Source organism: Mytilus trossulus, chromosome 3, assembly GCF_036588685.1.
Source record: "Mytilus trossulus isolate FHL-02 chromosome 3, PNRI_Mtr1.1.1.hap1, whole genome shotgun sequence".
Lineage (NCBI taxonomy): Eukaryota > Metazoa > Mollusca > Bivalvia > Mytilida > Mytilidae > Mytilus > Mytilus trossulus.
Window position 1 is genome coordinate 15,056,981 of NC_086375.1, and position 23,900 is coordinate 15,080,880.

Below are 23,900 nucleotides of genomic sequence, written 5' to 3' on the forward strand. Positions count from 1 at the left end.
AGGAAAATCAATTTGGAAAGTCCATAATCACATGGCAAAATCAAAAAACAAAACGCATCAAAAACGAATGGACAAGAACTGTCATATTCCTGACTTGGTACAGGCATTTTCAAATGTAGAAAATGGTGGATTAAACCTGGTTCTATAGCGCTAACCCTCTCACTTTAATAACAGTCTCATCAAATTCCGCTACATTTACATGATGCGTTAAATAAACAGTCACAATTAATGAAATAGTCAAAATATGGGTACATCAGTCATCATCGTATAACAATTTTAAAAGGAACAATTTAACAGGACACAAAAACATCTACTATCTACGAACACATGGATACACCATTGGGTCGATGCCACTGCTGGTGGACGTTTCGTCCCCGAGGGTATCACCAGCCCAGTAGTCAACACTTCGGTGTTGACATGAATATCAATAATGTGGTCATTTTTATAAATTTCCTGTTTACCAAACTTTGAATTTTTGAAAAACTAAGGATTTTCTTATACCAGGCATAGATTAACTTAGCCGTATTTGGCACAACTTTTTGGACTTTTGGATCCTCAATGCTCTTCAACTTTCTACTTGTTTTGGCTTTATAAATATTTTGATATGAGCGTCACTGATGAGTCTTATGTAGACGAAACGCGCGTCTGGCGTAGTAAATTGTAATCCTGGTACCTTTGATAACTATATATAACCATAAATTTTGTTTCAATAATATTATCCAAATATTTTATTATATTTTATCCAAAAAAAGAGGCTGATTTTTCAAGTTTTAAAATATCAAGGTGTTGCAACACTTTTTTCCATGTGTATATATTGAAAGGCATTACAATACGCACATTAATTATGTCAGAAGGTGTAACCAAAGAAAATAAACAAAATGACATTAATACATAAATAAGAACAGACTTCTAGCAGTTAACTGACATGCCAGCTCCAGACTTCAATTAAACTGATTTAAAGATTATGTCTTCATTATAAAAATATCAGGTACAATCCTTCCCGTTAGGGGTTTAGTATCATACAATCATAACATATATGAGAAGAACATAACCCGTGTCATGCCAACAACTGGTTTTTAAATGAATGTGTATATATTCTAGTTTCTGACGTTGTTTTTCATCCTTCTTACATGTAAAAACTTTCCTTTTTAGTCTTTGTATATTTTTAACCTATACTGTTTATATATTCTAGATTATGTATCTATGACGTGGGTTGATACTTGTACATTCTGCCATTGAGATATTGTGTTATGGTCAGTTTTGTTTTCTTGTCTTTCAGGTTTGGTTATGTATATTCTTCTCTGTCTTTACGCCATTTTGTATTTTTATGTCGAAACAGTTGGGTTATTTTTTCAAAGGGATGAAGATCATATCTCAATGTTGATTTTTTTTTTACATTTGTACCTATTATGTCTTTTCATTTTGCTTACAATTATTGTCAATATAATGCAATTTTATGCGACTGTAATATGAGTGAAAGGTTAAAATAGCTGTAAAATAATGTTTAATCCTCCTTATTTTACATTGGTTGGACCAAGTCAGGAACACGATAGTTGCTTTCCATTCGTTAGTTGTGTTTAAGCTGTAAAGGATTTTCCGTTTGATTTTCCTAGGAGAACATCTATAATATGACAATTTTATATTTCTTGATATGATACCTTTGGTAGAAGCTCTTTTATGATAAAGAGCTAATTAGAATTGTCTGAAAACGACACAAGGTTGTTACTACCTTAAATTGTAATACATTGTCAAACAGTGTAAAGCTGCAATTTTTTGTGCAAAAATTGAAAACAGCACAGCTGTTAAATATTCCAGAACATTCACTCTCCATTGATTTGTTCTAGCTATCTCTTCCAAGGACTTTGATCTGACAATGATGATATGTCTGCTGCGTAATCTAGGAGGTCTTATAACACCCTCTAATGGATGGGACCAACTTCCGCTTCAGAATGATACGTTACCGGGAGCGGACTTGGCTACACTGAAGTGGTACAGAAATCAGATGGCCCATGCGCCAGTTACTTCTATGGATAATAATGCATTCACAGACGAATGGACTCGAGTGAAAAAGGTTTGTTATAAAAACTAAAAAAAAATTGGTTGTTTTTTTTTTTAGAGATTTTCGTCTTCGTAATACTCACATAAAATTAAAAAAAGGGTTTTAGAATATATATGTTATGTACTTACATGGCCGATATTAATAAATACAAAAGATTTCCTATCTGTTGCTTTTTTCAAGTTATAAACTGGTTTGTGTGGCAATATCAATCTATTGTAAGTTAATATACTATGATGTTATGGGAGCGAATAGATAAGATACATCATTATTTTACTGGATAAAATTGAGAATGGAAATGGGGAATGTGTCGAAGAGACAACAACCCGACCATAAAAAAAACAGCAGCAGAAGATCATCAACAGGTCTTCTTCAATGTAGCAAGAAATTCCCGCATCCGGAGGCGTCCTTCAGCTGGCCCCTAAACAAATATATATTAGTTCAGTGATGATGAACGCCATACTAATTTCCAAATTGTACACAAGAAACTGAAATTAAAATAATACAAAACTAACAAAGGCTAGAGTCTCCTGACTTGGGACAGGCGCAAAAATGCGGCAGGGTTAAACATGGTTGTGAGATCTCAACCCTCCCCCTATACCTCTAGCCAATGTAGAAAAGTAAACGCATAACAATACGCACATTAAAATTCAGTTCAAGAGAAGTCTGAGTCTGATGTCAGAAGATGTAACCAAAGAAAATAAACAAAATGACAATAATACATACATAACAACAGACTCTTATCGGGGCCTTTTTATAGCTGACTATATACGGTATGTGCTTTGCTCATTGTCGAAGGCCGTACGGTGACCTATAATTTTTAATGTTTGTTTCATTTTGGTCTTTTGTGGACAGTTGTCTCATTGGCAATCATACCACATCTTCTTTTTTATATACCGGCAGTTAACTGACATGCCAGCTCCAGACTTCAATTAAACTGACTGAAAGATTTTGATTTCATTATATGAACACCAAGCACAATCCATCCCGTTATGGGTTTAGTATCATACCATCATTACATATACGAGAAGAACATAACCCGTATCAGGAGAACATAGATTATTTGTACATATAACAAGCATACACTTTACATTTTTTTTATACCCCAACTTTAAATTCAGTTAGATATTTATTGAAACAGAAGATTATCTCGTGGAAAGAAATAATGTCTATTATTTTGCCCTTTGATCACAATTTGTACTTAAAAACAACTATAAAATTAAAGACAACTGTTAAAGGCAAAATATAACAAGAAAACAGATCTAAAAAAAAATAAAGAAGACAAAACAACAAAAAAATTCACTCTACTACTTACAGTTCATCCCCTAAAGGACAGGGTTTATTCATTATTTGCGTCCTGAAAAAAGTACATGGTAAATAGTGAAATACTGTAATCAGGTAAAACGTATCAGTAGTACAAGAAAAATGTTGTAGTCAGGGTTAATCTATATTCATAAAAGAGGGACGAAAGATACCAAAGGGACAGTCAAACTCATAAATCTAAAACAAACTGACAACGCCCTGGCTAAAACAGACACACAATAGTATACATGACACAACATAGAAAACTAAAGAATAAACAACACGAACCCCATCGAAAACTAGGGTTGATCTCAGGTGCTCCGGAAGGGTAAGCAGATCCTGCTCCACATGCGGCACCCGTCGTGTTACATAAGATATTAAAATTATGAAGATTTTCCTTATAAACACGACAACCTAGAGAGGATCGAATAATACAATAGCTGAGTATGCCTAATGTCTTGTCATATTCAAAAATATATGTGATAAAATGTTTATGTTATATGTTCCTTCAGAAATTCGTTCTGAATCAGTTACTTGTATATTCTTATTTAGGCATTGACATCTTTAAATAAAGGTCAAATACCACATGAGATCACTGAAATCTTACATTATGATCTTGATGGAGAAAAGGCAAAAACATTAGCCATCGCAGAACAAAGGCAACTTACCAAAGAGTAGGAAAAGGAAAAGGAACAGATAGAAAGTGATTTCTCGTATTACAGAGAAGGAAATCTTCCAAAAAGATTTGCAGGTTTGTTTCAATTTTATCAAAACAACCAGTTTACATTCATTCGATAGGATCGTGAAGCAAATCTTATCGAGAAGACGAATGCAAAACTAAACAATAATCTTCTTTCTTTTATTATAAGGTCACATTTTGTGAAATTTATTGTGGTGGTCAATTACAAAAAAAAATGTAGTTAAAGAAGAGTGCAAACGCTGAAATGTCTCGCCTTCTTAACTAATCATTGATGTTATTTTGATAGTCATAAATATAAAGCTTTACTACAACAATTGTGGTCAATTTCAGATGAACTATTCCAGGCGACATGTACGCTAACAATGCTTCCATACACTAAATAAAGTTGACCTTTGGGTTATAGTTTATGATTAGTAGACACAAAAACTTATATTTTATTATTGAGCAATAAACCGGGAAAATGAGGTCGAGGTCAGATAAAACCTGCGAGACTGACATGTACATCTGAAAATATTTCTGTTGACATATTGCATAAAGAATTTAAAAGGAAAAAAGACTAAAACTCTAAAACTTAACTTTAACCTTTGAACCATGAACATGAACATGAGGTCAAGGTCGATGACACCTGTCAGTTGGACACGTACACATTACAGTCCTGTCATACACATAACATGCAACCATTATCATATTGCTTTAAGTAATTGACATGTGGACTTGACCACCAAAAGTTAACCTTTTTTCACACGAGGACCTTGCAATGTGTACTGTCGTTAATTCAAGGGAAGTGTCCGTTTTTATTCTGTTGTTTACATATTGTTATGTACTATTATATTATTTATTTGTGTATTTCTTTATCCTGAGTGTTCTTGCTGTGTATTCCTGTTACGTAATATTGTCATTTGAGCGGTATTTTAAACATTGACATATAAACCGGAGGTTTTGCTAACCAGAAATGTCCTGTATCAAGTTAGGATTAGGCCGTTGTTATCATATGATCAGTTTATATGTATGTTGGTGTTTGTTTTTATGGCAGTTAGTGTTTCTGCTGTTTCATTGCTTTACCTCTGACAGTTGATTTAATTGCCTTGATTTTTGTTTGTTTCCCGGATTATTTTTCGCTTAATTAGTTTATAACCATTAAACAGTAGTATAGTATTGCCTTATTCAAGATATAACCATATTTTAATTGACCACTACCACAATTTCCACAAAACCTTAAATATCAATAGAAAATAATACTTATAGTATCTTAAGTAATGTACAGGCAGAACTTCGATTTCCATGGTCATTAACAAAGGGAAAAGATCACATAATACACGCTAAAAGTATAGCGCTTCATATTTATAACTTCAGATCTTTTTTGTATAATTAGATATGCTATTATTTATCATTGAACAGTTTAGATTTTGGTATTTAAACCTCAATGTTCTTCGACTTTACCGGATTTGTAATAACACGAGCAACACGACGGGTGCCACATGTGGAGCATGATCTGCTTACCCTTCTGGAGCACATGAAATCACCCCTAGTTTTTGGTGGGGTTCGTGTTGTTTCTAGTTTTCTATGTTGTGTCATGTATACTATTGTTTGTCTGTTTGTCTTTTTTTCATTTTTGACAATGGCGTTGTCAGTTTATTTTCGATTTATGAGTTTGACTGTCCCTCTGGTATCTTTCGTCCCTCCTTTTCGTACTTTACTTGGCATTTTTAACTTTTTGATTCGAGCGACACTGATGAGTCATTTGTAAACGACTCGCGTGTCTAGTGCAAATACAATATTCAATCCCGGTTTCTATGCTGAGTTCATTTACAACCACAGGGTCAATGGCACTGCTGGTGGAGTTTTCATTCCCCGATGGTATCACCAGCCCAGTAGTCAGCATTTTGTAGTTATTGTAACATTTTAGTTTTATGGTATTTTTCCAATTTTCTGTCTTTTTAATGCATACACAAACGTTCACAAAAGTAATTTTGTGTGGTTACTATGCAACATTATGGTTCTTCGGGTTCACTTGAAATAAAACGTAGTGTTTAAACATTTTTTTAATGAAACAGATGGCTCGTCCAAGAGAAGATACATTTAAGTTTGATATTTATGTGAAGTACATGATATCTGTCACTAGCCAATCGACTTTTTACTTTACACAAAATTTTCCCATTTAAAAAGAATATTTATGGAATGATAAGGCAGTTATTCAAAGAAAAGGCATAACCCAACACTGGTTATACCGTAAGATGAAGGATGTTGAGATTAATTGAACATCTACGATTAACAAATAACGAAGTCCACCAAACACTGTTGGTGGTCACAGGTAATTCGCAATGTTAAGACTTTCCTTCTCCACATGGCATCCGTCTTGTTGCTCATGTTAGTACAAACTAGTTGATAAATCGTATTCGGGAGTTCACAGACGAGGAAAATGTAACATTAGTATTGTGCGTATATACTCATTCGTTAGTTCTGTTCCATATATCACTACAATTTTAACTGCTTATACTCATTATGAATCTTTACAGATGCGAATGATGATTTTGTCAAAACATGGATTGCAGATGATGAAATATTTTATGAAACGAAGGGAACAAAACTTGTTTATGATGAAGTAAAGGATTATAATTGTATTTTGGTGACATCTAATTCAGGATTAGGAAAAACAGCAACCATCCGACATATCGCATTAAAACTTAAACTGGAGAGATATGAAATAGTTGCAGTAGAGTCCCCAGATGATATAATCAAATACAAAAAAAATAAGAAACAAGTGTTTCTTATTGATGACGTCCTTGGTAAATATGATTTAAGTGCGACCCTGTTGGAAGAATGGGAAAGAAAAAACGAAAAGCTAAAAAGCTGCTTGGAGACTAAATTTGGTTCAACCAAAATATTGTGTACACTCAGATTACAAATAGCTCTCCATAAAAGATTTAAAAATGCATCGACAATTTTAAACAAAGTTGTCCTCAATCTAGAGCACGAATCTAATATTCTTTCAAAAGAGGAAAAACAGAAAATATTGATGAAACACCTTGGGAGAAGTAACTTTGAAAATGAAATTAAAACAGAGGAGATTGAGAAAATGTGTGAAAATAATTATGCGTTCCCTCTTCTTTGCAAATTAGTTTCAAATTCTAAGGAAAGATTCAAACAAAGAGTTGCATTCTTTAGGAAACCATTATCACTGTTCAGGGAAGAACTTGATAAAATGAGTATTGAAAATAAGAAGCTTTATTGCATTTTAGTGATATGCATGTTGTATAATGGTTCATTTAGTAGACGTATATTTGACATTTACCCGAAAAAATGTGATTAGAAAATAAACAGAATAATGCAAACTTGCAGACTTGAAAGCAACATGTCTAAAAAAGAACTTGAAGATAGCGCTTGTTCTGCTATAGGTTCTTATTTCATTAGCGACCGTTACAATTTCAGGTTTATTCACGATGCTCTAGAAGAAACTGTCGGTTGCCATTTCTATACATTTGACCCCGCAGTAATGTTATCAGAATGTGAAATCTCGTTTATTACACATTGGATAAGAGTTCGTCCTAATGAAATTGTTGGTGAAAATATTGTGATTATTTCGGAAGATGAATTGAATGAGAACCATCTTGAACCGTTATTTAATAGATTGAGTGATGAATTATCAAATGGAAGATTTTCTTCTTTGTTATTGAGCGACCTTTTTAAAAACAGAAACTTCGTCCGTTTATTAGGAACCTCTTTTGATAATAAACATTGCACACTAAAATCAAAATATACTTTATTAATCAAGAATAGTTCCGAGATCAGTCGTTCTGTTTATAAAAAAAACCTTAGATATTTTATCCAACGATAACAAAGATAACAAAGATGCCATTAGTCGAGTTATAAGGGCAATATATGGCAGACGAACCCTTATGTATTGGATTATAGCCTACAGTTGCCATGAATTCTTTCAGTATATATGGAACAAGATGACAAAAATAGAGCGTAAATGGGTTCTTGGTAGAGATTATTTTAACCAACACTTAGTTAAGTCCTTTTTTCCTCTTGCTGTTCTGGGTGGTAGCTTTGATATAGTAAACGAATTAATTTGTTCTGGTGCAGATGTTAACTGCTTTTCCGAATTTGGGGAAACCCCTTTATATATAGCAGTTAAGTCAGGTTGTTGTAAAATAATGCGCTTACTGATGGAAAATGGGGCACACGTAAACTTAAGAAGATGGTTTACAATGAATATACCAATTTTGGCCGCTTCAAATAAACCCGAATTAATCAGTTTGATCCTGGAATATGACTTGAACCAGACAGAGCTTCATAAAGCAGTCCGACGTGACGACTTAGAAAGTTTGAGATCAAAACTTCGGTCAGAAGATATTGATTGGAAAACAAAAAGCGGATGGACAGTCCTCCATTTCGCTGTACTGTTAAATAATTTACAAGCTGTAGAGGTTTTATTCCATGAAGAATTGGTTCAAAACTGTTATTCATATTTTGACTTGAAGCAAGTTCACAGAGTAAAAGTTAGCACCGCTGACAATAACGGACTTACTGCTGTCCATCTAGCAGTTATAAACAATAATATCGATATATTATCTATTCTGCTACGTAATAAAGCTGAGGTAAAGATTCGTGATGATTTCGATAGAACACCTTTACATTACACAACGAGTGGAATTGCAACAAGAATGTTGGTAACCCAGATCACTCGGAAACAGTGTTTAGAGAATACTCGACTCCAAGAGAAGGGAAAAAAGTTTAATAAAACATCGATGTCAGCTTTCAGGGCCACGTGTTTTAATATCACGCTACATACTGCTTTGAGGAATATGTGTCGTGACTTTGTAAACATGCCAGACAAAGAGGGTAATACAGCCTTACATTCTGTTATAAAGAGTAACATTTTAAAAGAGGAAAGCCATAGCTGTATAGACACTTTGTTTGAGAATGGGGCTAATCCTTTTTTAGTTAATAACGATGTCATTTCATCATATGGGTTAATTCAAAGTAGTTTTGATACAGTTAGATATATAAGTTATAAACAATCCATCGAGAGGTATCATAAAGTATTTGCATTAGTCTTGTTCTTCCTAATGTTACTGACTTTGAGCGTAGCAGTATACATATGGATTTCCTCATTAATTATTAAGGAATTAAATGAATGTTTTATCGTTGGACAAGTTTCCGAATCTGATAATATAACATTGACACAGCTGTCGAGGGGCATATATGTCATTTTAATCACTATACCTTTTTTGTTAGCACTGAGTTCCTCAGTTTTCGTTTGGTGTGTGTTTTTTATTTTAGAATTAATACTATTAATAATATGTGATTCTTTCAAAATACTTGGTATTTTTGTATACGTTCCATTCGAGTACGAACTTATGTACAAAACGAATCTCGCTGTAATGCTATGGAAATTGATAATGCACTATACAATAGTAGATCATCTTAAAACGTTCGTCACGGTGAATCTCAAAGCACTTTCACTCTTTATAGCAATACGTTTTGTTTTTCAATACGGGTCAAATTTCAATATCACGAACAATTTTAATACACTTGACAGAACAGCTTTAAATTGTTCAAAACTCACTAGTAGTTTTGCAAATATCTCATGTACAAGTTTAGCCAATACTTTAACTTATAAAAATGACCCAAATAGCACAAATTATGATGGAACATTTGTAGTGGATTCAAGAATTATAGACTGGTCAAAAATAGGCCACATATCTTTATTTTGTATGTTTTTGTGGTTAAATGCAGTTTGTTACTTTTGTTTTGTACACTGTATATTGATCATATTTATTTTCAGATTTGGTAAAATTCCTTTTTCATCTAAGCTTACATATAGGTTTTTTTTCAATTTTTCAATTTATTTGTATTGGTATATAATCATGTTTCCGTTCGAGGTGATATTGTAGCACACGAAAAGGTCAATTTCACAAGGAAATCTTAAATTATCAAAGTAGTGTACAAAATGACACTCAAAAAGACAAATTTGCAAAACAGTGACTTTTAGTAGTTTATTCCCAAATTTTGGGATTTACTCGAAAGAAAACGTGACACCGGAATGATTGTGATGATTAAAAATTGATCGAAAAACACTGACTTACTTCATTCGTGAAGTAATTCAAGACGCAATCAGTTATTAAACATGTTGTTTTCCATATTTTTACATCACTGGGTTGATACCTTTGCTGGTGGACTATCAGTCCCCGAGGGTATCATCAGCTCAGTGGTCAGTGCTTCGGAACTGACATGATTTAACAAACTGTACTCAAGTTGTCCGTTTATAAATTTTGAAGTTATTATGAAACTAAGGTTTTAACGCCATGAGGCAAATTTGGCTTTAGATGGCTATTTATTTTAGGTATTTTTGACATGTAGCTCTTCAGCGATTTTCGGTACTTATACATCTTCGGATTTCAAATTTTGGCTTTGAGCGTTCCTGATGCATGTCATCCAGGAAAGCGCTTCAGACGCAATAAATTATTAAACATGTTGTTCCAATTTTTTTTTTAGATTTTAGTCAAAATAGAATGAGAAAAAAACATGTTTGTAAATTGATGTCGTTCATCCTGTTATTAATTTCTGAAATGTATTGTTGTTATTCTAATTAGCGTAATGTTTGCTTGTTATATAGCGATTAAGATTATTACAAACATTTGAGTGTCGTTGACATATTTGATTGTTTATATAGTGATTAAGATTATAACACAAAGTTGACTGCTGGTGATATATGTGCCTGTTTATATACTTTACTTTATTGAAAAGCACTTTACGCCCATAGGGGCCAATGGCTTAAAACATTATACATTATCTGATATACAGTTTACATATAAACAATGAAAATAAACAATGTCGAGACTTTCTTCTATAATCCTTGCATTGCTGCTGTTGATATATTTGCTAGTTTTTATGGTGATTAAGATTATAACACACTATTGACTGCTTTTGACATGTTTTCTTGTTTTTATGGTGATTAAGATAACAACACAATGTTGACTGCTGTCTTCATCTTTGTTTACACACTTGCTTTATAGTGATAGATTATAACACAATGTTCACTGCTTTCAACGTCTTTGTTGACATATATGCTTGTCTTATATCGATTAAAATTATAACACAATGTTGACTGCTGAGTCCATATTTTGACATTTTAACCTATTATGTCTATTTATATTGTTCACACGTCGTTTTTAATAAAATGAAATTGTATGCACCTGTCATACAAGTGAGAGGTTTATCTGACTATAAAACAAAGGTTAATCCAGCATTTATTTCAAAAGAAAATGCCTATACCAAGTCAGGAATATATCATTGTTTTCCATTCGCTTGATGTGTTTGAGCTTTTGATTGTGCTCCTTCATTAGGGAGTCCGTTTATAATTTTCCTCGGAGTTCGGTATTTTTGTTATTTTACCTTTTAACTAAAATACCAATATTACGAAACAAATGTCAGCAAAGTAGATGTATTAAATTATGCGATAAAAATCAAAGGAAAAGTAAGTAATTTCATTGCGTAATGTATTTTTCACTCTTTTTAATTTTCTCTAAATCCAAAATTTATCTCGATTAAAAGTTTGAGAGAAGCATGGGGGAAATTGGGGATTAAAATCAAACAAGGATCTAGTTTAAACTAAAGCATCGAAGCAAAACTTGACTATTTGTATGCAATATTCTTAAATGAAAATCAACCTGAACATTGCACGTCAGATCCATGTTATAACCAAGAATAGATGAAACAAAGACAAAAAAAAACTAAAAAACAAAGAACAAACACAACAGTTAAAGAAATCATTTTACATGTAAGGATTACAATTTCGTGCTCTGAAAGGGAACACATATTCGTCCTCAAACAAACAACAATCGAAAAAATTGAATTGGCAAACCTGTACACATTTTGTATCTGAAAAAGATGCAGTTTATTCGGTTATAGTTCTTTAAAAGATTTTCAAAGTTGTATCAATAGCTGATAAAATGCATATACAATTTTGTCAAAAGTTGTACTGACTCGTCCCTCTGACTGGTCTGGGTTCATTTTCGATCTGGTCTGAGTTGTTCTTCAAACTGGTTCAACTTTGTCTTTTGAATTTTTCCGAGTTGTCTTTAAAGTGGTCCGAGAAGTCTTCATCGGACTGACCTCTGGTCTGAATTGTACTATAAATAATGAAAAGTTTTATGCATACATATATTTCACATTGAACATGCCCCGATACAAGAATGTACATAATGTTCAAATTGCGCGCCATTTTTGTGTATAATAAAGCATCTTTCCAGGTTACTAAAGGACCTGATTATGCTTAAAGCCTGAAAATTTCATTAAATTTTTAAACTGTGAGGTCTTTTAGGGGAAAAATACTGGCCCTTAACATTTCGTAGGGCCATTTGTTAATCGTGAAGACTGGTACAATAACTATGCATTCTGTGCCTGTCCCAAGTCAAGAGCTTGTAGTTGTTGTCATTAGTTCATATATGTCATATTTGTTTTTCGTATGTTGTTTTGTTCTGAATTAGTACGTTAGTTTTCTCAATTGAATTGTTTCATATTGTTCATGTCGTTGTCTTTGTAGATGACTATACGATAAGTTTTTTTCTCATTGTTAAATGCCGTATGGTTGCCTATTATTGCTTAAATCCACTTCATGTGAACTCTAAGGGGATATTTGTCTCATTGGTAATCATACCACATCTAGTTTATACTTAAATATATGTTAGAATAGTGTACATAATGTGAAAAAGTTTTGCTTATAGGAAAAAAATATAAAAATTGTCAATTATGTAATTATTTTTTTTTCGTTCAGAATATTTTGTTGGCCTGTGATAAAAAAAACATTCAAGTTGTTTCTTTCACTTTTTGTTGTTGTAGGTTTTGATTTTTTTTTAAATTAAAGTGATTGCTGTTTAATCATAATTCATTGAAAACAGATTTGCCTTTTAGATAATTAGTTTTATTTGAATAATACTGAAGTAACTTGTCTTTTTCCATTCTTACTTTGATATATGATCCACAGCCTAGGTGAACATATTTTGAAACTCTTAATTATATGCTATTTATTATACCCCCGCTTTAAAAAAAAAGGGGTTTACTGTTTTACCTCTGTCTGTCCTTCCGTCAGTCCGTCAGTCAGTCCATCCGTCCCATGAATATTTTTCGTCGCATTTTTCTCAGGAACTGCAATACAAGGATTTCTGAAATTTGGTTTCAGGGTTTATCTAAGTCAGCTATACCGTGTGATGCGTTTTCAGATTCATCACTTGACAACTTCCTGTTTACCGAACACTTGTATGATTTTACACATAATTAGCCAAGTTGAAAATTTTCGTCACATTTTTCTCAGGAACTACAATACAAGGATTTCTGAAATTTGGTTTCAGGATTTATATAAGTCAGCTATACCGTGTGATGCGTTTTCAGATTCATCACTCGACAACTTCCTGTTTACCGAACACTTGTATGATTTTACACATGATAGCCAAGTTGAAAATTTTCGTCACATTTATCTCAGGAACTACAATACAAGGATTTCTGAAATTTGGTTTCAGGATTTATATAAGTCAGCTATACCGTGTGATGCGTTTTCAGATTCATCACTCGACAACTTCCTGTTTACTGAACACTTGCATATTTTTACACTATTAATATTATCCACTTGCGGCGGGGGTATCATCAGTGAGCAGTAGCTCGCAGTTTCACTTGTTGTTTTTGTTTATTTACGAATTTGTGCATCTAGTTATGAATGAGTTTACTGTTCTATTTTGGGGCACCATCTTGGATGTTTAAAACATGTCTATATATGTTATTGTAAGTGTATGCAGCTTATTTTGTCATGTTAATATTCCGTAATATCTAGTACTCCTAAACATGCCATGCTTTTGTTCGAGATAATTTTAACCATATTCACGAATTGTTTTTAAGAATTAAAAACATGTATGGATTAGGAACTAATTTTTTTAAGAGCATTTTATGCATTAAATAAGTGCAGCTAACATGAACATGTTGATTCAAATTAACACCTTATAGAAATTGTCCAATTCCCTTGCAGTGCTGTTTATATTGATACCATATTTAAAACTTAATTTGTAAATGATTTGCAAATTTTAATTTCTCATTAAAATCAAATTGATATTTTATCTGTGTTTTATTGGTGTGTAGACAACTCACTGATGTTCACCATTGGACCATTGGACATAGTTCAGTAATCATCCTGTTATAACTGTATTATGTATATTATGTTTGTTATATGTTAAGTAGTTATCAAAGGTACCAGGATTATAATTTAGTAAGAAGACAGCAACCCAACTCCTTAAAAGTCCTGGATATGAAATGTAAATAGAAACGAAAACACAAAATAAAATCAATTATAAAACACAGAAAATAAATGTCTAAAATATAAAAATTGGGAATTTTATATTAAAGTTAATTTTCCGGGTCACAGTTGAAAGCCAATCAAATTTGAAATTTTAATAAGTAATTTACATGTTACATAACTGTTCTAAAATGATAGTTGATTCCGGAAATTTAAAAGTTTGTGGCCTCTGAAAATTTGGAGAAAATGTCAGCTTTTATTAAGAATTAAAGAAGTAAGATTTTTTATCTTTTGTGTATTTGGATTTCAACAAAAATTTATATTTGGATATATAATGCAATTCCAGATTGAAACCTAGTTTCAAAACATAAAATCACAAAAATACTGAACCCCGAGGAAAGTTCAAAACGGAAAGTACACTAATCAAATGGCAAAATCAAAAGCTCAAACACATCAAACGAATGGATAGCAATAGTTATCAAAAGTACCAGGCTTATAATTTTATACGCCAGACGCGCGTTTCGTCTACATAAGACTCATCAGTGAATATCAGATCAAAATAGTTATTAAGCCAAAAAAGTACAAAGTTGAAGAGCATTGAGGACCCAAAATTCTTAAAAGTTATACCAAATACGGCTATGGTAATATATGCCTGGGATAAAAAATTATAATAATGTAAACAGGAAATTTATAAAAATGACCATATAATGGAGATTATAATTTTTTTATGTTTCAATAATCTGGTTTAATTCAATCAAATATTTGTGTGGGTGCGTGGGTGTTGCCGCCTGTAACTCATTGCCATAGACGGCTCTCGCAGCTTGAATCAGAATTTTGGAATTCCCGTATCGGGCACTTGTTAATTTGCTGTCGACAACAAAGCAGGTGATACACAAATTATTTAAACTATTTAAAAAGAAAAGATGCCAATCAAGAAGAAAACAAGGGGATCGCCATGAAGGGCCATGGGAACGGAAACAAGAGAAGAACGACCAGCAGGACAGGCGGACATTGAGTGCAGAACGAAGAAATCCCTCAAAAGAAGGACGGAGCTGGCCGGAAAAGAATGGCCAAGAAAACACAAGAGGTGGGACACGTGGTGGCAGAAAGACTGGAGGAAACTGCTGATATATCATCCGGTAATGATTCGGAGGAGGATGCACGGGCATTCCCCTCTTTTAGGCACGATCCGTTACACAAAAACTATGAAATTGCAAATAATTCCATTGATTTCACTCCGTCACAAGAATCTAGCATTCATGACACAGTCGGGGAACACGTGCCTTCTAAAATTAAGGAAAAGATTTGGGATGGAAAGTGTATAGAGCTTCATTCTCTTTTGAGAACACTAAAAGAAAAGGAAGAGGTTGACGAGGGCGATTTGAAATTAAAAAGGGGGAAATTTGCATTGAGAAAAGATAGTCGGGTGTTTATTTGTCCATAAATGAATGGACTTCAACATACATGGTTTTTATGAGTGTCTACATTGAAAAATACAGCACACGGACACAGGAATTGTTTAAAAATATGTGCGATATAAGATAAGCGGCAACGAGGTCAGAAAACTGGGCCACCTATGACGAGCAATTTAGGCTAAAAATAGAAAAGAATCAAAATTTATCTTGGGGAAATATACACGGTGAATATTGGCTATAACACATCACATCTCCCACAGTACAAAACAGTGTGTCAGTGCAATCACAGGGTTATAGAACAAATACACAAAATCGTGGTAATTATAACTCAAATGCAGCTACACTTTCAAACACTAGAAGACAACAACAATCACAGGTAACTAGTGGAAGTGTAAATATGTCATGTAAATACTATAATAATGGTAATGACTGTCCCTACTTCCCTCGTTGTAGGTTTAAACACGTATGTGAAATATGCAGTGGCAAACAGTTACACAGAAAGGCCCAATGTAATAACCGGGCCCAAGAAAGAAGTAACAAAAAGTATTAATGTTTATTCATTAGGAAATACTCCTATTAAAGTATCAGTCTTGGAAAATTATTTTGAATTCTACCCACCTAACAATGTAGCAAATATGGTAAAAAGTGCATTACAGCTACCCAAAATTTTTAAAGAAAAATTAATGAAGGAAGTTAAACTTGGTCGCATTGCTGGTCCTTTCAGATACCCGCTTTTTTCCCACACTTCAGGTATCACCAATGGGGCTAGTGCCAAAAAAGGATGGGGATTTCAGACTTATTCAACATTTATCCTATCCTGAGAATAATTCAATAGACGATTTTATTGATAAAGATCATTGTTCAGTGCAGGACAGTTCAGTGGACGAACCAGCATGTTTGATTAATAGACACAAATCATTTTCCCGTTTAAGTCAGTGTGATGTAAAAGCGGCTTTTCATTTGTTGTCAATTGCCCCACACGATTTTGACTTGTTGGGGATAAAATTTCAGGGTGAATATTATCTAAATAAAATGCTCCCAATGGGGGCCTCAAAAAGCTGTGCCCTGTAGGAGAAATTTGCAAAACTTTGCATTGGATAATACAGCAAAAAAGCGGAAATGAAGATATCCCCCATTATTTAGATGATTTTCTTTTTGTCGAGTCGGTACAAACATCAAAAGTTGGCAATACTTTGAAGATATCCCAAGAGGTATGCAACAAAATAGGTATTCCTCTTGCTAGTGACAAGACTATTTTGCCTACTACATAACTCATATTTTTGGGTACAGAGTTTGATACACAGAATTAAATCATGCGGCTTCCAAATGAAAAACTTGTGAAACTCTCACAAAAATACCAGAGATACCTTAGACAGTTCTAAAATAATTCTTAAAGATATGCAATCCCTTCTTGGGCTCCTGAATTTTACTTGTAAAGTGGTTGCTCCAGGCCGCACCTTCTGTCGCAGACTCATAAATTCAACAACTGGGGTAGGAAAATCATATTACAAAATTCGAGTAAACAAACAAATGAAAGCAGATTTAGAAGTTTGGTTAGACATTTTAAAACAATACAATGGTGTCACTGTAAAAACAGACAATGTATGGGTTCCAAATGAAAAATTAGAGTTGTTTATGGATAGTGCAGGGGAGGGGGTCCAAAGGTGGGAATTGGATCTATTTTGCAGATCAGTGGGCCCAAGACATATGGCCAAAACATTGGGTTGAAAATGGAATCGCCAGAGATATGACATTGTTAGAGTTGTTTCCAGTTGTAGCAGCACTTATGTCATGGGAATCGTATTTTGTTAACAAAAAAGTTATTTTTCATGTTGATAATCAGGCAGTTGTTCAAATCATTAATATGAAAACTAGCAAATCAAGAAGAGTTATGACTTTAGTTCGACAAATGGTTTTAATGATCTTAAAAAAAACAATACGTCAGTTAAGGCAATTTATATCCCTTCAAAACAAAACCAAATTGCTGATTGTCTTTCTCGTTCTCAGTGGGGGGAGTTCAGAAGCCTAGCTCTAGAAGCAGACCAGTGGCCAACCACAATTCCAACACAGATCTGGAACATTTAAGTCAATTGGCTGATTATATTGTCAATCAAGGTGTGTCCAAAAATACACAATAATCATACAATTTGGCTCTGTCAAAACTTTGAAATTTTAGATCATCTTACAAATTGAAACAGGATTGACCGGTGCCAGTCAATGATTTGCTAAATTTTATAGTTTTTTTGTCAGTACAGGGTCTTTCGAGGGGTACCATAGCATATCATACCATCATAAAATACAAGGCATACAGGATGCTACAAAATTCTTTATTATTGGAAAGGCATTAGAAGGAATAAAAAGAATTCAAGGAAGGAAACGTAATGACATTAAAGCACCAATTACAGTGCAATTGTTTAGATAAAGTATAGAAGAATAAATATGAGGCTGACCAAAAGGGAAAATCTGTTACATTATTGATACCTGAGAACAAAAAAAGCTGTTGTCCGATACGACACATTAACGAATATCTAAAGGTACGACCTACCTGTAACAATACAGATTTGTTTATTCATTATACTGGAATGCATTTAACTAGATACCAATTCAGTAGTAAACTGGAAAAGGCTTTATATCTGGGCGACACTGGTAGCTGACTTGGGCTATGTGGCGGTCCAGGGAGACTGGTAGTGATTGGGGGAGTATTTCACTCGACCCTTGCTCTGGGCCTGACAAGTTCTACAATTTGCAGGTTTGGAAAATGTGGTTAGTGGTAACGGTTGGGTATTCAGATGGGTAACTCTGGGACCTTCTCCACCTCATCTTATAGAGGGAAGGCATACACCTGCCTGGTGTAACCGTGTTTAACTACCAGGGGTTTTATGACACTATTTCAACATAGGTCAGCTGATAGCCATTGTGTATAGGTAATCGGTAGTCACCCTGGCGCCTCAACACAATATTAAAGAGTACTCTGTAGCCATAGTTATGCCACAAATGTATATTCTAGCCATGAAAATGTAAATACAAGTTGGTGTAATAAAATGTATGTTTAATTCAAAGGATTGTTTTTGTATAAGCTGTAAAATTTATAAATGAAAAACAGAGGATGGAACCTCCACACAAATGAGTACAATATAAAGAAAGTCTGTAGTATTTTAATTTTGGCATTTGTTAATTACAATTAACAACAGACAAAGAGAGACAACTCTAGAGTAATTTTTAATCACTTTGTGATTAAAGGAAGGACTTCAACATAGTTTAGAAAATACGTCAACAACTCTTGATCGATTTTCTTCATCTCATTGTTATTCGTTCAGTATTGATGTAGGGTCTTCTTCTATGAGTATTGCAATTAATTGATATTCATGTCAACACCGAAGTGCTGACTACGGGGCTGGTGATAACAACTGTCGTATTCCTGACTTGGTACAGGCATTTTTTATGTAGAAAATGGTGAATTAAACCTGGTTCTATAGCTAGCAAAACTTCTCACTTGTATGACAGTCGCATCAAATTCCATTATATTGACAACGATTTGTGAACAAAACAAACATACTTAATAAATAAAAATGTCAAAAAACAGGGTACAGCTGTCAACACTGTGTTATAATCTAAATCAGTATGAAAACAATAAACTAACATGGAACAAAGAAACACAAAAAGGCTTAAAGACAAAGCACATTATCAAAAACGAAAGACAAGATTAAAAAAAAACCACAACAGCATAATGACGGGATCAATAAGTACAGAGCCACGTCATATGTAATAAAGAAACATAAAAAGGCATATAGACAAAGCACATTAGCAAAAAGGAAAGACAAGAATACAAATTTTTTACCATAGAACAATAACACAATGGTGATGTCTCACCAGTTGAGAGTCTGTATGTAGAGGCTGATGAGCACTCACTCTCTAACAGACGTTTGAAGCTTGGACTTCAATATGCTGTCAAACTAAAAGCCTATTCAGATAATCCTGCCTACAGCTGTGTTTTTAATCCGATTTATGAAGATATTTTTGCAAAACATGAAAATTAAATTCCTCCGTTAGGTATACGTTTAAAACCACATTTAGCTTCTTTTGATTTCAAATCTGTTGCTCAAGTTAAAACTTGCAAATGTCCTCCATGGGAACTTCCCAAACCAAAAATGATATTTGATCTCCGTGAACACAATAAAAATATAACAAATCCTCTTTTAATTCAGCAACACTATGCTGAAATTAAAGCCGATTATCTAGATTGTTCAACTGTCTATACTGATTGATGAAAAGATGGTGCCAGAGTTGCATATGTTGCTGTCTTCAGGGACAGAGCTGCAACTCTCAGTTTGCCATCTGATGCATCCATATTTACTGCTGAAGCAGAAGCAATAATTTTGGCTTTGCAATTTATTGCTTCTTCAGATAAATCCAAATTTATTATATGTTCTGATTCACTTTCATGCTTACAAGCTATACAAAATACTAAAATTAAAAACCCAACAATTCATAAAATTTTATATGTAATGAGGAATTCAAAAATTCTCCTGAAAGAAATAATATTTCTATTGGTTCCGAGTCATGTTGGAATCCTTGGAAACACAGCTGTAGACCTTGAGGCAAAGAATGCCCTGGGTGACCCTTTATCAAACTGTGATATACCATATACTGATTTTAAATCTAATATTAGAGAATATGTTTTTAATATATTGAAAAATGAATGGAGTAAAAAAGATGATAATAAATTACATGAAATTAAACCTAATTTAGGCAAACCTTTTAATAATTTTATGTGCAAAAAAGATCAGTTTGTTATTTCTTAATGTCGTATTGGTCATACTAGAATAACACACGAGTATCTTTTAAAAAATGAAGATGAACCACAATTTGTACCTTGCAACTGAAAGTATACTATTAAACATGTTTTAATTAATTGTATAGACTTTGCTTATATTCGTAAGAAGCAGTTCAATGTCAATAATATGTATGATTTATTTAATAATGTTCCATTTACAAATATTGTTGCATTTTTAAAAGAAATTAGAATTTATTATAGAATATAAAAATGTTATTATATTTAAGTCGTTTTTAATTTTTATCACGTTATGTTACTGTTGAATTTTATTTGTAAATAATCAATTTGCTTTAGTCTAGAATTTTAGTATATTGAAGGACTGTTTGTCTTATTTTAAAAATATGCTTTAAATTATAAAAATATTCGAATTAGCTCTCGCCGCGATATAGCCTTTTTGTGCTTATGCGGCGTAAAGCAACCAACAATCAATCAATCAATGATGGGATGCATAATTCAAAGCAACATCAACTGGATATCCCCAAAAAGACACTAAACCGTAAAAGTAATATTCATAAAGACAAATAAAAGATTATTATAACATGCTATTAAGATGATAAAAAATGTCAGTACCTAGAATCTATACTTCAAGACCACCGTGTATTACTTTGAAGTTTATACGGAATATTTATCATCAAGGTATTGGTACCCTTTGATGAACTGTTTCAGAAAAAGGGATAAGACTTTCGTTGACATATCATTGGTTGATCAACTTTCTACTCATGCAGACAACGAATATATCATTTTATCTCTTCTCTTGTTTTAAATTACTAAACTCAGAAGTAAAAAATGAACTGACAACGAAAAGGCAAAAAAAAAAAAAAAAAAAAAAAGCCGTACCAAAATGACCAACAACAGTATACAAAACACAACATGAAAAACCTGAAGACTGAGTAACATGAACCTCACCAAAAAACGGGGACGATATATTTTTCTATCATCAAATAAATACCTCATCACCGTTTTTATGTGGCAATATGAATCGCTGATGAATCTTGTCTTTTTCAGGTCGAATTGCCTTTAAAAAAAAAAGGAGGCGAAAGATACCAGAGGGACAGTCGAGCTCATAGATCGAAAACAAACTGACAACGCCATGGCTAAAAAAGAAAAAGACAAACACACACATAATAAAACCCAATACACAACATAGAAAACTAAAGACTAAGCAACACGAACCCCGCTACAAACAGGGGGTGATCTCATGTGCTCCGGTAGGATAAACAAATCCTGCTCCACATGTCGCACCCATCGTGTTGCTCATGTTATTACAACCCCAGTAAATAGTATAATTCGGTAGGTCATATTCGTGAAAAGGGAAGGTGATTTTAGTTACGACTTAACCTTCATTCTTTGCTGATAACTGATAACACTTCTATGTAAATATGTTTATATATTGCACCTTGTTTTTTAACTTCATATTGTTACTCAAGGTTTCACTTTATTTTCTTAATAAAGAGTGTGTTACATGATGTAATTTTATCAACTCAAATATGTTGACTATGCGATCATTTGATAAATAATTGGTTACTTGACATCTTAGATATGGGGTAAACATGGGCTACTGTAAAAACAAATTTCTACCTTTTCTTATCAGAGCATTTAAGGTGATAATAAGATTAAAACATAATAAGTGGCTAATACAGGTATCTATGGACTGCAAAATAAAGATAATAAGTTATCGTTTTATAAATTGAGAATTTATTTATAAACGGTGCATAACTGGTGGTAGATAAGATACAAATCATCTTACTACAATATTCATAACTTGACTGAGGGATTGGATAAATTCTTAATTCTTTCTTTTATATATTTGTGTGAATGGATTTATTTTTTATTCAAGTCCTTACAAGAAAGGTGCGCATTCATTGGCAGATCCTATACAGACCAGTGGCGTAAGAGTAGACTTAAAAAGGGGGACCAAACTTCCGAGAGTGACAAGTAAAAACAGTTTGACTTTCAGAAGTTTGAGTAGTCGATCACATAAGCATGATATTGCATAATAAGTTTCGGCTCTCTCATGATTCATCATTACGCAAAGGATGTAAACGGTCAACAGTTTCCAGTTCAAACAATCTTATAATATTTGAGGATATGTACACGCTTCGCTTAAAAGGGTCTGATGGCTCTTTATTTTACTTTTTGATTTATAAAACTTCCGGGAACCTCTGGTTATTGACAAAATAATACAAATCTTTAAATATTTTAAGGCTGAAATGTCATTGGCTGACATGATAATTATCAAAACAATAGAACGGGAATTGTCAGATCACTTTGAGCAAAGCGTGGACATATGATCTGTATTTCATTTATTCAGATTGGGTTTTAAGAATCTTATTAAGAAGCAGGTTTTCGGGTACTTTTTGACAACTGATTAGACTTCTAATGATGACAGGACTACTGTTTTGTGAACCATAAATTATTTCAAAAATCTTTTGCTGAATTATTTGATAGATACAAATATTTAGTTTTGATATTTGACTATACCGTTTATTGAAAACGTATATTGACATTTTTGGTTTGTTTATAAAGCCAGTAAATTAGATACAATCCATGTTAACTACTAGTAGTTGATCCCTAGTAAGATCACTGAATATTGTTTTTACCACTATTGTTTTGTATGACAAATTAACCAAATATAACGACATATGAATTTCTTTATATTTATGAAAATTTATATGGTCCTACATCCTGTCGAAATTAATATGTACTCATATTTTTATTTATTATTAGTGGCTTTGCACTAGCTTTCAGTTAAAGCAGGTACTATTACATCGTCACTTTGTGTTTTTGTCTTAAAAGTAGTCAATTTGTGTGTTTTATTGTCCTATGTGATGAGTCGGGTCGGTGTGTTTTACGATCTTGACTGGCTATTATGCACTCGCATGGTAGGGTCTTTGGCCTTCAATGTTTGATAAGCTTTCGAATACTGTTTTTGTCTATATCAAAGTTGGTCATTTTGGTTTTTTTTATTGTTGATTTGGTTTCTATACTTTTTTGTCGTGATTGCTTCCTCTGCATATCAAGGGCTGTTTTCATAGCCAGGTCGATCAGCTGGACAGCCCTCTAAACCCGTTGAGTAGTACTGATTGACTAGACATGGGTATAAAGCCCTAGGACGTTCGACGGTATAATACTCCCCCATCCGCAATGCATTTTAGAGTGTATGCTGACATGGACTTCAAGGGGAAAGGTTAGCAAGGGCCCAATTGCCAATGCTACTGAAATTTGGGCTGGGCCCCTAAAACTTGAAAAATAATGCCCATAGTGCTGATATAAATTTTTATATTGTGGTATGTTGGGCTCCTAGT

At 33.3% G+C, this 23,900-nt stretch overlaps 2 protein-coding genes across 2 annotated transcripts; both read left to right on the forward strand.

Moving 5' to 3' along the window:
• The first annotated feature begins 1,860 nt into the window (after nucleotides 1-1,860).
• LOC134709254 (uncharacterized) lies at nucleotides 1,861-4,073 on the forward strand. Its single transcript, XM_063569422.1, has 2 exons — nucleotides 1,861-2,071; nucleotides 3,911-4,073. The coding sequence occupies exons 1-2, from the start codon at nucleotides 1,874-1,876 to the stop codon at nucleotides 4,034-4,036; spliced, it is 324 nt and encodes a 107-aa protein (XP_063425492.1). The 5' UTR covers nucleotides 1,861-1,873; the 3' UTR covers nucleotides 4,037-4,073.
• Nucleotides 4,074-8,011: 3,938 nt separating this feature from the next.
• On the forward strand, nucleotides 8,012-9,858 carry LOC134710436 (putative ankyrin repeat protein RF_0381). The gene is made up of 2 exons (XM_063570795.1): nucleotides 8,012-9,058; nucleotides 9,850-9,858. Exons 1-2 carry the CDS (start codon nucleotides 8,012-8,014, stop codon nucleotides 9,856-9,858), a joined length of 1,056 nt encoding a protein of 351 aa, XP_063426865.1.
• Nucleotides 9,859-23,900: the final 14,042 nt, after the last annotated feature.

What these genes read in the sequence shown, in the direction of transcription:
- LOC134709254 (XM_063569422.1), top strand. Translation starts at nt 1,874, where the DNA reads ATGATGATATGTCTGCTGCGTAATCTAGGAGGTCTTATAACACCCTCT. An exon ending in AATGGACTCGAGTGAAAAAG is followed by an intron (nt 2,072 to 3,910) that starts GTTTGTTATAAA and finishes ATTCTTATTTAG; the next exon opens with GCATTGACATCTTTAAATAA.
- LOC134710436 (XM_063570795.1), top strand. Translation starts at nt 8,012, where the DNA reads ATGACAAAAATAGAGCGTAAATGGGTTCTTGGTAGAGATTATTTTAAC.